The sequence below is a fragment of the Abramis brama genome, assembly GCF_963993115.1.
Source record: "Abramis brama genome assembly, chromosome: 16".
NCBI classification, from domain to species: Eukaryota; Metazoa; Chordata; class Actinopteri; order Cypriniformes; family Leuciscidae; genus Abramis; species Abramis brama.
In genome coordinates, this window is record NC_139978.1 from 24750841 (window position 1) to 24762804 (window position 11964).

At 38.6% G+C, this 11964-nt stretch overlaps 2 protein-coding genes across 2 annotated transcripts; both read left to right on the plus strand.

Annotated features, from left to right (window-relative positions):
* Positions 1-318: 318 nt before the first annotated feature.
* On the plus strand, positions 319-5795 carry apex2 (APEX nuclease (apurinic/apyrimidinic endonuclease) 2). The gene is made up of 6 exons (XM_084087865.1): positions 319-501; positions 602-685; positions 878-1058; positions 1144-1287; positions 1640-1709; positions 4569-5795. Exons 1-6 carry the CDS (start codon positions 387-389, stop codon positions 5655-5657), a joined length of 1683 nt encoding a protein of 560 aa, XP_083943991.1. The 5' UTR covers positions 319-386; the 3' UTR covers positions 5658-5795.
* A 716-nt stretch (positions 5796-6511) lies between these two features.
* Positions 6512-11935, plus strand: lrif1 (ligand dependent nuclear receptor interacting factor 1). Its single transcript, XM_084087864.1, has 4 exons — positions 6512-6653; positions 7618-9268; positions 9363-9593; positions 10264-11935. Exons 1-4 carry the CDS (start codon positions 6646-6648, stop codon positions 11242-11244), a joined length of 2871 nt encoding a protein of 956 aa, XP_083943990.1. The 5' UTR covers positions 6512-6645; the 3' UTR covers positions 11245-11935.
* Positions 11936-11964: the final 29 nt, after the last annotated feature.

Here is an 11964-nt window from a genome sequence, read left to right on the forward strand (position 1 = left end):
AATTGTGGTAATCAAATTAAGACCTATGTGTGTTTTTTTTTTTAAATGACATGTACTTTTGACTTCTGTAATTGTTTCTTTTAGAAGTGGGTCTGTACACAACCTTAATCTCTAGAGTCTAGACAATATATAAAATATAATGTATATATTATAAATTAATAGTTATATATAATATATATATATATATATATATATATATATATATATATATATATATATATATATATATATACATATATTTAAAAAAAGTTTCACTAAAATGCATGGTGGAAACTGCAAACTGGTGCATATACAAAGACTTTTATTTTGAAAAGCTACGAGAATAAGGTCGGTGCTTCACACACTTGCGTTCTGCTTGAGTCCTCCGACCTTTTTGACAGATAAACATGAAGATTGTAACATGGAACATAAACGGGATACGAACATTTAAAAATGGCATCAAGAAAATTCTGGATTCATTCGATGCCGATATAATCTGCGTCCAAGAGACTAAAGTTACCCGTAAGTGTTTTAAGTAACGCGGGATTTTGAATTGGGTTCATAATAGCAGCCTTATTTTTAACAACTTTATCAGCTCAGCAATTGCATACATTGTTTTCAGGTGACCTGTTGGATGAGAAAACAGCGATTGTTGATGGCTACAATTCATACTTTAGTTTTAGCCGAGGACGAGGTGGATACTCAGGTAAAGCAGCTTACAGTGCATTTATTTCATTAAAATGTGCAAAAGGACTTTAAAAACTTAATTGATTTTAGCATTAGATTCATTCCAATATTTTGTATTTTTTTAAATATATTTAGTCTCGTTTTTACTACCAATTGCAAATGACAAGTATTGTTTGACTGAGTATGAGATGAACATTTACTCGGTGACCAGGTGTCGCGACCTACTGTAAAGATACCGCCACTCCATGCCTGGCCGAGGAAGGATTGACAGGTCTGCTCGCCAATCAGGGAGAGGCTGTTGGTTGCTATGGTGACCAGGTAGAGTTGTCCAGTGAGGAGCTTCTGGCACTAGACAATGAAGGAAGGGCTGTCATCACCCAGCATCACTTCATGTAAGGGTCTCAACTTTAGACATTTAATAGTTTTAGAAAAAACTTAATAAGTTGTGAAAGCTTCAGATATTTATTTTACTTTCAGTGGCACAGATGGACCACAGAAGCTGACTGTTATCAATGTTTATTGTCCCCGAGCTGACCCGGACAAACCTGAGAGAAAACAGTACAAGCTGCAGTTTTACCAACTCCTCCAGTGCAGAGCTGAAGCCATCTTGAGCTCGGGGAGGTGAGAGATCAAACCATTACCTGTTCTCTCTCTCTCACACACACACACACACACACACACACACACACACACACTGTGTTTGTATCATGTTTTTTGGGGACTTTTCATAGGCATAATGATTTTTATATTGTTCAAACTGTATATTTTATCCCCTTACACTAACTCTACCCCTAAACCTACCCATCACAGAAAACTTGCTGCATTCTTACATTTTCAAAAAACATCACTTAGTATGATTTATAAGCTGTTTTCCTCATGGGGACCAAAAAATGTCCTCAAATTGTTATCAAGATTCTTCTAAGATATAACGTGTCTTTTTGTTTGAATAATGCATCCCTCTGTCTCTCTTCAGTCATGTGATTGTTTTGGGTGATGTGAACACCTCTCACAGACCCATAGACCACTGCGACCCAGATGATGTGGTAAGTCCTTAAACCATGTTCCTTCATCATGATTTTAGTTGACACAATTTAACCAGGTACAAGAAGTGATAAAAGTCCACACAATAAAAGCAAAAAAGCTGGATGATGCGGCACATTTTCAGCCAGTCATATTTGATTTTTAATAGAGAGCAACAATGCCTTTCCACTTTTTCAGTGGCCTTGGTTCCAGAAGTAATTCTCTCTCTCTCTCTCTCTCTCTCTCTCTCTCTCTCTCTCTCTCTCTCTATATATATATATATATATATATATATATGTATATATATATATGTGTATATATATATATATATATATATATATATATATATATATATATATATATATATATATATATACATACATACATACATACATACATACATACATACATACATGCATACATAGGCACAGTGATTCGTGGTAGTGGGTGGGTGGCATGATTCTTTTGGTAAAGATTACTTTTTAGAATCTTAGGTAATGAAATTTACACGGAAGTCTGCTGTTCAACACAATTATTTTAAAAAAGTTGAAAAAATGCGGGTGAAGACTAAAATTTCCAAATTTAATATCATCTTCAGTATTTTTATTACTTTTTATTATGACCGCCGCTAGCGTAGCTAGCGAAAGCGGTCATATAGGGATTGTCAAAGTTTTTTTTTTTTTTTTTTTTCGTCACCTTACTGAATTTTTCGTCAACGATACCAGGGACACCGAAGCACCGGGGAACATGAAATTTGGTGGGCATGTAGCCCCACTAGACTTCTAAGGAAAAATTTCGTTTGGTCCCCGGGGGCCACTCCCCCCCCGCGCTGGGCCCCCCCAAACCCCCAAAAATGCAGTTTTTCCTAAATAACTACCTGAACCGTGGCACCGAGGATGAAGAAATTTTTATGGTATGTTGGTCTACTAGACTTTTACGGAAAAATTTCGTTTGGTCTCCGGGGGCCACTTCCCCCCCCGCGCTGGGGCCCCCGTAAATTTTTCGTCAACGATACCAGGGACACCGAAGCACCGGGGAACATGAAATTTGGTGGGCATGTAGCCCCACTAGACTTCTAAGGAAAAATTTCGTTTGGTCCCCGGGGGCCACTCCCACCCCGCGCTGGGCCCCCCCAAACCCAAAAAAATGCAGTTTTTCCTAAATAACTACCTGAACCGAGGCACCGAGGATGAAGAAATTTGCAAAGTATGTTGGTCTTAAGGGCCCACATCAACCTAGCCCATAATCACTCATTTGTGATTTGCGCCCCTCCCATAAAAAATGAAAATGCAATATTATTCTGCTTTAATCGCCCCTATCTTCAGTGGAGATGTTCAGAACTGCACCATATTTCATGTGTATGATTAACTTGACATCCTCTGGGGGTATCCTCTGCTAAGTTTTGTAGAATTTCATCCATGGGGGGGGTATAAAATCAATTCATTTATGTGCACATTTTGTGACTGTACACTCATCGGCCTGTAGATGGTGCTGTTGAGCGAAGGGTTGCTGGTTTAGGATGATACTGTCACACACACACATGCAGGAATACAAACAAATGCAAGCATGCACACACACTGACATCCACACGCACAGACACACACCCATACACACACTTACAAATCCACATGCACAGACACACAAACACACACGCACACACATACATACACGCACAGACACACACACACACACACACACACACACACACAGACAGACATGCACATACTATTACTTTTTTTAGGTATATACATAAACACGCAATACAGCCAAATTACTCCACGTCATTTATTTTTGTGGAAAGCCAGTGCAGGCCTGAGCGGCGGTCATATTTTGTACCGCGATGCGGTACATCTAGTTAATATTCATAATCAGTTGTATTAAGTATCTGTATTATTACTTTTTATTTGTATCCATAATCATTGTATTTTGTGAATCATAGTGTTCTTGAATACATGTGTGTGTGTGTGTGTGTGTGTGTGTGAGAGACACTAGGACAAGCTAGACTGCATGAACGCGGCTGAGAGAGTGTGTGCTGGTAGTTAGAGACATGGAATGTGTATGAAGTTTCCACCGAAGCATAGCGATGGGATATACATTCCATGTTAAATAGAAACCATATGTTCCTCTGGTAAAGTAGTATTTTTGGTTATTAGCATAGCATATAAATCCCAACCTCTTTGCCCAGAGGAACAGAGAAGCTGGAACGGAGACATTTTTTTGGTCCACTGTCTCTCTCTCCTATGTCTTGATATTATGATAAAATAAATAAGAGATCTCTTGGCAAAATAACTAATGGCTCTCAATGGCTTTAAGAGAGAAGAATATACCATTGATTTAACAACCCCCATAGCTTACAGTAGGTCTGTCTTTAAAAGTTTATAAGTTAAAAAATAAATCCCCTATAGAGAAACTGAAATAAATTTTACATCCGGAACCCAAATGATGCACTCCGTATAATGATATGTGGAACAGTATTTTGGACCAATGAGATTTTACTGTGGTCACCCAATGCAACGCCACAAATATAGAAATTAGGTGACCAGGCAAATGTCTTGTTGTGACTGGATAGGACAAAATCTTACATTTACATGGAAGAGCTATTTCAGGTGATCTCAGCGTGAGAGTGAGAAGGGATGGGGGGTGGGGGAATGGGGGGTCAAGGGAAAGAGATGTAGATTAAGATGATGCTGGAGTGAGACGTTGTATCTAGGATGGCCTGGATGGGGCTTGTTAATTTTGGAAGAGAGAGTTCAAATGTTAATTTTCCAGAAACGTCATTTGTCTTCTCGGGGAGTAATCGGCCCGGCATTTTCTAATTTCTCCAGTCTTACACTACATGCAAACTAACTCAAACCTTCTCTTATTACTGTTCTGTTATTTAGGATAACTTTGAAGATAATCCTGGGAGGAAGTGGCTGGATCATTTCCTGTTTGAAACGGAAGAAAATACAGAAATTGGAAATACTGAAGATGATCTTGCAGACATCTCCCAGAATTCTGCCTCTGGTGGCAAGTTTGTGGACTCTTTCCGCCATTTTCACCCAAAGCGCTCCAACGCCTTCACATGCTGGTCCACGCTCACGGGGGCCAGGCAGACCAACTACGGCACACGCATCGACTACATCTTCTCTGACCGTTCTCTGGTGGAGACGGCCTTTATTGGCGTAGACATTATGCCAGAGGTGGAGGGATCCGATCATTGTCCTGTATGGGCGCAGCTCAGCTGTACCCTCCAGTTTAGTCCCAAGTGCCCGCCCCTGTGCACACGCCACATGCCAGAGTTCATCGGCAAACAGCAGAAACTTTCACGCTTCTTAGTGAAAGTTCCTGAGAAACAGAGCGCTTCTAAAGGGAGTGTAGAGAGTCTACCTGGATCACAGGATGCTGGGGAAATTCGAGAAAACCTGAATCCTGTAGTACAGGGGAACAGTGTTGCAAAGAAGAGACCTACAGATAGAGAAGCAGACACAAATGGACACAAAGCCAAAAGAAGCAAGCAGACGAAAACCGAAAGTAATGCAAAAGGAAGTCTTTTAGCTTTCTTTAAGCCTAAACAAACACCGTTGATACCTTCAGGGGGCCCGAAACAGGCAGAATCCTCTCAGGATGGCCCGGGTAGTGAGAGTGACACTAGAAGCTGCCCCAGTGATGCGCAAAAGGAGACAAATCTCTCCAAGGCAGCGGAGATGGAGAATGAAAATCAGGATGAAGTGGAAGGAGAATCTACATCCATAGACAAGTCAAAGGACTGTAAGAAAGGGCCATGCACTGGTTTTTGGAAAACTGTTTTGCATGGGCCTCCTCAGCCGCCACTTTGTAAATCACACAATGAGCCCTGTGTTTTAAGGACTGTGAAAAAAGCAGGACCTAATCTAGGCCGGCAGTTTTTTGTATGTGCCCGTCCTCAAGGCCACGCCTCCAATCCTCAGGCTAGGTGTAATTTTTTCGCCTGGGTAGAGAAAGGAAAATAGATTAAAGTCAAGGAATCTTTATGCATACTGTATTTCATGTTTTGAGTGTACGTGTATGTGCATTGTGTTTGTTTTTATATATACCATTTTTATTGTTCAACTAACAATAGAGACAGAAATAAATAATGCTCTTTTTCAGCTTGGGTGCTGTTGTCAGTGTATTTTCAGACACTGCAGAAATCCAGTGGTAATTGTGGAATATCTCAGGTTCTGTCTTCTCTTCATCACTACCTGATTAGGAAATTGAGTTCCCATTGTGAGTTATATGAAATTAAACAGACCTTTACCATATACTGAATTTAAAATGAGGCAACTAAGCTGGAACTACTGCTGGAGAATGAAAGCCTCTAAATATAAAGGCATTGTTGTTCTGTTAAATATTGTACATAATAATAATAATTAATTATTTAATTAATTAAATAATTAAACAATATAACTCATTCAATTTAATATGTAACCTTTGATGTGATCACTGTGTTATACAATATCTTGCATTGATCATTTTTTGCATTCACTTTTTTTCTGTCCCATTTGCTCTTTCTCTTTTGTGCTTTTGTTTTTTTCATTTAATTTCATTGTTTTCTTTCATTTATTTGGCTTTCTTTCCTGTCCCTTTTCGTCTGTTATTCATTTGTTAATCTCCTTTCTTTAACCCATTATCTTTCTCATACTTTAGTTTTCTTTCTTTCTTCGTTTGTCATTCATTTCTTTTTCCTTTCCTGATCTTTTTCTTTCGTTGTTCATTCAATAATGAATTCGCTCTTGCTTGTTCTTTTGTTCATTTTCTCTATTTTCTTGTGTCTTTTTTTTTCTTCTTATCGCCTTACACAGGTTTCAGTCAGGTGTCTTTTATTTTGATGTACGTATTTCCGGTTTTTCACATCCTGTGAAGAGAGCTGTTCAAGTTTGTGGATAAAATCTAACGGTACGCGGAGGAAAACATCGACAATAATTATTTCTTGAAGTGTGATGTCTACAGGTAGTCGTGATGGAGGGGTAAGTTTATCAGCTCTGCGTCAACACATTAACAATCGTGCGTGTTCTTCTCGCTAGTTGCAAGCTCGTCTAAAATGGCGAGTGTTTTAGTGGTGTCGCGCGCGCGTATCTTACCTCTGGAAACAAGCAAAACCGATCAAAATTTAAAAAGACATCAATAGAAACTCGAGATCTATTTTTTATAAAGGTTCCCTTGAGTGTGCTGACAGATAAATAACAACTGACAGATTTGCCGAATAAATATTCAAATGATGCTTAATGTTTACAATTTTACACTTGGTTACTAACGTTAACCTACTTGACGAATTAAGTACTTATGTGTTACTTTATTTTTCATGTTTGTGTTATTAGTAATCTTTTTAATTGAAATTATTTATTATTGTGACTTTGAATGCTACAGGTAGACAACAGTTATTAAATAATGCAAGCCATAAACATACGTTGTCATCATTGATAAGTTTGGGCTCAATAAGATTTTTTTTTTAAAATGTTTTTGAAAGGTTGGATTTATAGTAGAAACATTAATATTGTGAAATATTACAATATAAATAAAAGTATAATTTTTAATGTATTTTATAAAGTTATTTATTCTTGTGATGGCAAAGCTGATTTTTTTTAGCTTCATTACTCCAGTCGTCACTGTCACATGATCCTTCATAAATCATTCTGATATGCTGATTTTGAAAAATGCAACATTTATGAAAAATTTATTTGAAATGGTAAATACATTTATAATGCCAGAAAATATTCCTGTCACTTTTGAACAATTTAATGTATGCTGATTAAAAGTCTGAAAAAATCTTATTGACCCCCTTTACTGAACAGTGGTGTGTGTGTGTGTGTGTGTGTATATATATATATATATATATATATATATATATATATATATATATATACATTCTGATTTGTATAGTATTTTCAGTTAATACAATATTAATTTTTATATTTTTTCTTCATCTTTTAGTGGAACCGGAGTCTACTACCAAGCAATGCCTGCAGTGGGACCAGATGGGAAAAACGTCATGAAGTTGATCCCTGTCCAGAAAGTGAACGGACAGTTTTATCAGACGCCATTTAATACGGAAAGAGACAATGTGGATCCACAACTGAAAGCTTTTTCAAAATCTGTTCATCCTCCTGCTGCGTCTTCATCTCAAACACAGACTCGACTTCCCTCGCTTCAGCCCATAGCAGATGGACGGGTTGTTCTAAAAACCCTGCCAGAGTTTAGAACTTTAACTAACTCCATCAAAACTCAACCCAGTGTTACTAATAACTTCACCATTCACAATCCAAAGCAAGTGAATGTTCCTCTTACGACACACTCGCTTTCCCAGTATACAGTCCAGTTACCAACTCAACCCAATGGACAGAGCATGACTGCGGTTCAAACGCTGCCTGTCACCGTTAAGTCACCTGTTCTCCCAAACGGTCATTTCCTGCAGATCCCACCGAATGCGAAAGTTAGGACTCTGCCGGCAACTGCACTCCCGCAGTCCATCAAATGCCGGATAATGAACTCTGTGAATTACACTCCTAACCTTGGGAAGGGTCCACCCACAGTTGTGCTTGTGTCACCTGTGAACTCTGTGAAGCTAAATTCTGACCAGCAAATGCTTTTGCTTGCTAAGCCGAGTCTAATAAACCCTCCTGAAAACTTGCAAACACCTGTTTGTGTTGCTAAAACTAATGAAGAAGCGAACACTCCCATTAAATGGGTTGTCCAGGAGGGAACAGGCGCAACCGCTCCTTGCCTTGTACCTTTATCGACACCCAACGCGAGCTCTGACATCTTAAAAGCAGTCAAGCATCTCAACTCAGTCGGTACGGCAAATGAAATGACGGCAAGTAAAGCCACACCTCCTCAGGCCAGCCAAGAAAAGATCACTCCGGGCAAGGACAACGCATTGGTCATGTGCAACGGGAAAGTCTATTTTGTGGCCAAGAAAAATTCGGAGATCGCCAAGGATGTGATGATCAGCGAAGGTGGAAAAAAGGTGTTTGTCAGCACTTCTCCTGCCCTGCCCGCCAGCTCCGCTCTGGGGTCAAACTCTTCTAAGCGAGCCCCCCCAAAAAGTGTTAGTGAAATCATTGATCTCTGTGATGATGATGAGGAGACGTCCACGTGCCTGGGAGGCGCCCCGGGTAATTTGCCCACACCGAGTCAAACAGAGGTGGATGAGAGCGATGAAGACTCTAATGTAATATTTGTGTCATATATTCCACCAAAGTCAGGTGAAAAGGTGCCAAAATCTGTCTCTCTGAATGAAGGGGAAGAAGTTCAACACACAGAGATCAACACAAAATCTGTCTCTCTGAATGAAGGGGGGGAAACGGCACATGCAGAAATGGAAAAAGATGATGTTTTGGATAATTCTACCAAAACGTGTGATGACAAAATGAATGTGGATGATGAGCAGGTCAAGGAAAATGAAATAGCTGAAAGTAACTTGAGTTGTGTTTCTGAAATTGTGAATATGGAGGCAGATAAAGACTTGGAGAGTAGAAGTCCACCAGAGACAAGATATCAAGCTGATGTAGCTGTCGCTGAAACTGTCAGCCTGTTGGAACAGCGCCAAAATGTCTGTGTTCATGCCACTGATAATACTGAAAAGGTAATATACCAAAATTAAGTTTAGTTAAAAAGTAATGTAATATCTTTCAAAAGCCTGATATGCATTTGATGTGTTCTTCTCTCTTCTGTTTCAGGTCATTGGAAATCAAGCCTCTGATCAGAGTCGTCAACCCAAGAGTGACTTTCAGCTGAAAAAAGAATTCGGCATCACCTCTGATGTACAAATTCGCTTGCAAAGAGCAAAGCCGGCTGTGAAGCCAGATCAACAAACAGAGAGACTTATCATAAACAAACGCACATTAGACGGCCTTCGTAAAGTCCTCCAGGATTCAAAGCTGCAGTCAAAAATACAGCACATGATCCAGGTGAGTTGCATATTTGTGCATCCAGACTGGCTTGTAATGTACAGTGCATGCAGTTTTAATGTGTATTAAAGAAGATATTATTTGAAAATATTTCCAAATCAGTATTATTGTTTACTAAAACTATTAAAAAAATAAATTAAAAAAATTTGCTAATTGAAATAAGTCTGAAATAAAATAAAATATAAATACTAGATGAATGAAAATTAGAAATGTTGTCTTGGCAACCAACTGAAATAAAACAAGTTTAAGTTGAAATATTAAAAGTACTAAAACTGAAAAAAAAGAAAGCTAAATAGAAATATTTAAAAACAAAAATAAAATGACAAACATCAAATTAAATTTCTCAAATGTAAACTAAAATTAAAATGAAAACTTAAAATAGAAGAATAGTAGCTAATTAAAATATGAATAAATACTATTATAGTATATAAATATTACTACAATTAATATTATTTTAAATATTTCATAAATTAAAGACCAAATTTACTTTTTTATGCTTTTTTTTATTTTTATTTCCTGCCCAGCTCTTACACGTTTCTCTCTTTCGTTTGTCCTTGGGGAAAAAGTAACTTGGCTGACTGAACTTTGGAGGAGGTTTTGGAGGAGATAGGACTCATAGCAACCACACTGATTAGTTTCATGTGTTTTTGTTCATTTTCTGTATCTATAGGTTCCCTACACAAAAATGGAGGAGGATGAAGGTCTGAAGGTCAAAAGAAAAAAACGGGAGCAGGATGGGAGTCACGACATTCCCTCTCTAAGTCCCTCAAACATTTCACCTGCCTTTAAATGCTCAGTTGTTCCCATGGAAAATGGTTTGATCTCACAGAACTGTCAAGAGGAGGTTTGTTCACCAACAGAATCTGCCGCCGATAAGGTTCATATGCGATCTGAAACGCCAGCAGATTGTACTGGTAACACATGCTGTCTTACTCCCTCACCCGAGCAAAACGCAACACAGACTGCTAGTCATCCCTTCTCACCTACGTCTGCAAGGAAGACGCCACCGCGCTCTAAAAAAGGGAAGGTGTGTACGGCCTGTCCCTGTGGGACTGTTTTAGGGCTTGCAGAAGCCACTTCGTCACTCCATACACAGGAGAAACCCAATCCATGTACTGTTGTCGAATCACACAAAGGGTCAAGAAGAAGCCCAGTGGAGAGCCGCCAGCCTCAGAGACGTCAACCAAAAGATCAAGATCCTGCTAAGAAAGCAATGAAGAAACGGTTATCAAGAAGTCCATGTAAAGACATGGCTCCATTAGAAAGCTCTACTAGTGAATCCTCACATAACATCTCCTCACCTAATAGTTTAAGTGCATCTTCTTCATCCAGTTTACAGGACTGCAACAACCAGATTGTACCGTGCTTAAGCGGAATGAAATGCGGTAACATGTCGAGCAGCCACACGGATGCTGAAACATCTCAGCAAGACACCAGCCAGGTGCAGACAGCATCAATCGACCCCATCATACCATTCTCTAAGAAACACCCAGGTCCCAAAATAGACAACTTTCCAACCCAAGCGCTCTACTCGTCGGAAACGCTGGATGCTGAGGAGATAAAGCGGCAGGAGAGGATCAAACGTTTGAAGGATCTCCTGAAGGAGAAAGAGGCTGCGCTGGAGAGGATGCAACGAAGCATGAATGTTTAGTTGTGTCTGTTTGTGTTTAAATAACTGTACACTGCATGAGAGACTGAATCTGACTGGGAATACCACCATTAAATGTTTAAGAAAAAATGTACAGCATCTTTACTATATTTTTTTCCCTTTTAAACTTGTTTACTGGATCTCAAGTTTCCAGTAATATTTTATTCAGTGTTTGAGTACCTAAGTGTTTTGTGTTCGTCTTATTTATAGTTCGTTGCAATACTTTTAAGCAACTTTATATGCCATCTTTTTTTACATCTTTGTATGATTAATGTGCCTTCATTAATACTTGTTTTTCTGTAGTTAAATTCATAGTGTAACCGCCTAATTTTAAATTAAAAAAGTGATTTAATAAATAAAATGCACTTTTGGACAGCCCTTTGCTTGTTAGATGAAAAAGTGAAACCTGACATTAAAAAGTGAAATCTTTGTATGTTTTGCTAAAATAACTTTGAACTGTGTATCAGTTGCAGTTCTAGTGTATTTAGACCCGTTTAGTCTGGACACAGCTATGCTTTGCTGAAATGTTGATTGTTTTTACCTTACTAAGCTACAATTTAATGCTTTTTGCAGCGTCTTATCTTGGCCAAGTTATCTTGGTACAATATACAATTTAATTTGTTCTCCCTTATGCTTCAGACAATGATGTTTCAAAGTCTTTATATAAAAGAAAACAATTTCATTCAGAAATGTTTGTGGTGTTATGTTGCATTCTCTCTCTGT

Excerpts from the sequence above, each read along its gene's own strand:
- lrif1 (XM_084087864.1), top strand. Across the intron at positions 9,269-9,362 it reads CCACTGATAATACTGAAAAG|GTCATTGGAAATCAAGCCTC; the intron begins GTAATATACCAA and ends CTTCTGTTTCAG. Across the intron at positions 9,594-10,263 it reads AAATACAGCACATGATCCAG|GTTCCCTACACAAAAATGGA; the intron begins GTGAGTTGCATA and ends CTGTATCTATAG.
- apex2 (XM_084087865.1), top strand. The coding sequence starts at position 387 with ATGAAGATTGTAACATGGAACATAAACGGGATACGAACATTTAAAAAT. Across the intron at positions 686-877 it reads AGGACGAGGTGGATACTCAG|GTGTCGCGACCTACTGTAAA; the intron begins GTAAAGCAGCTT and ends CTCGGTGACCAG. Across the intron at positions 1,288-1,639 it reads GCCATCTTGAGCTCGGGGAG|TCATGTGATTGTTTTGGGTG; the intron begins GTGAGAGATCAA and ends GTCTCTCTTCAG.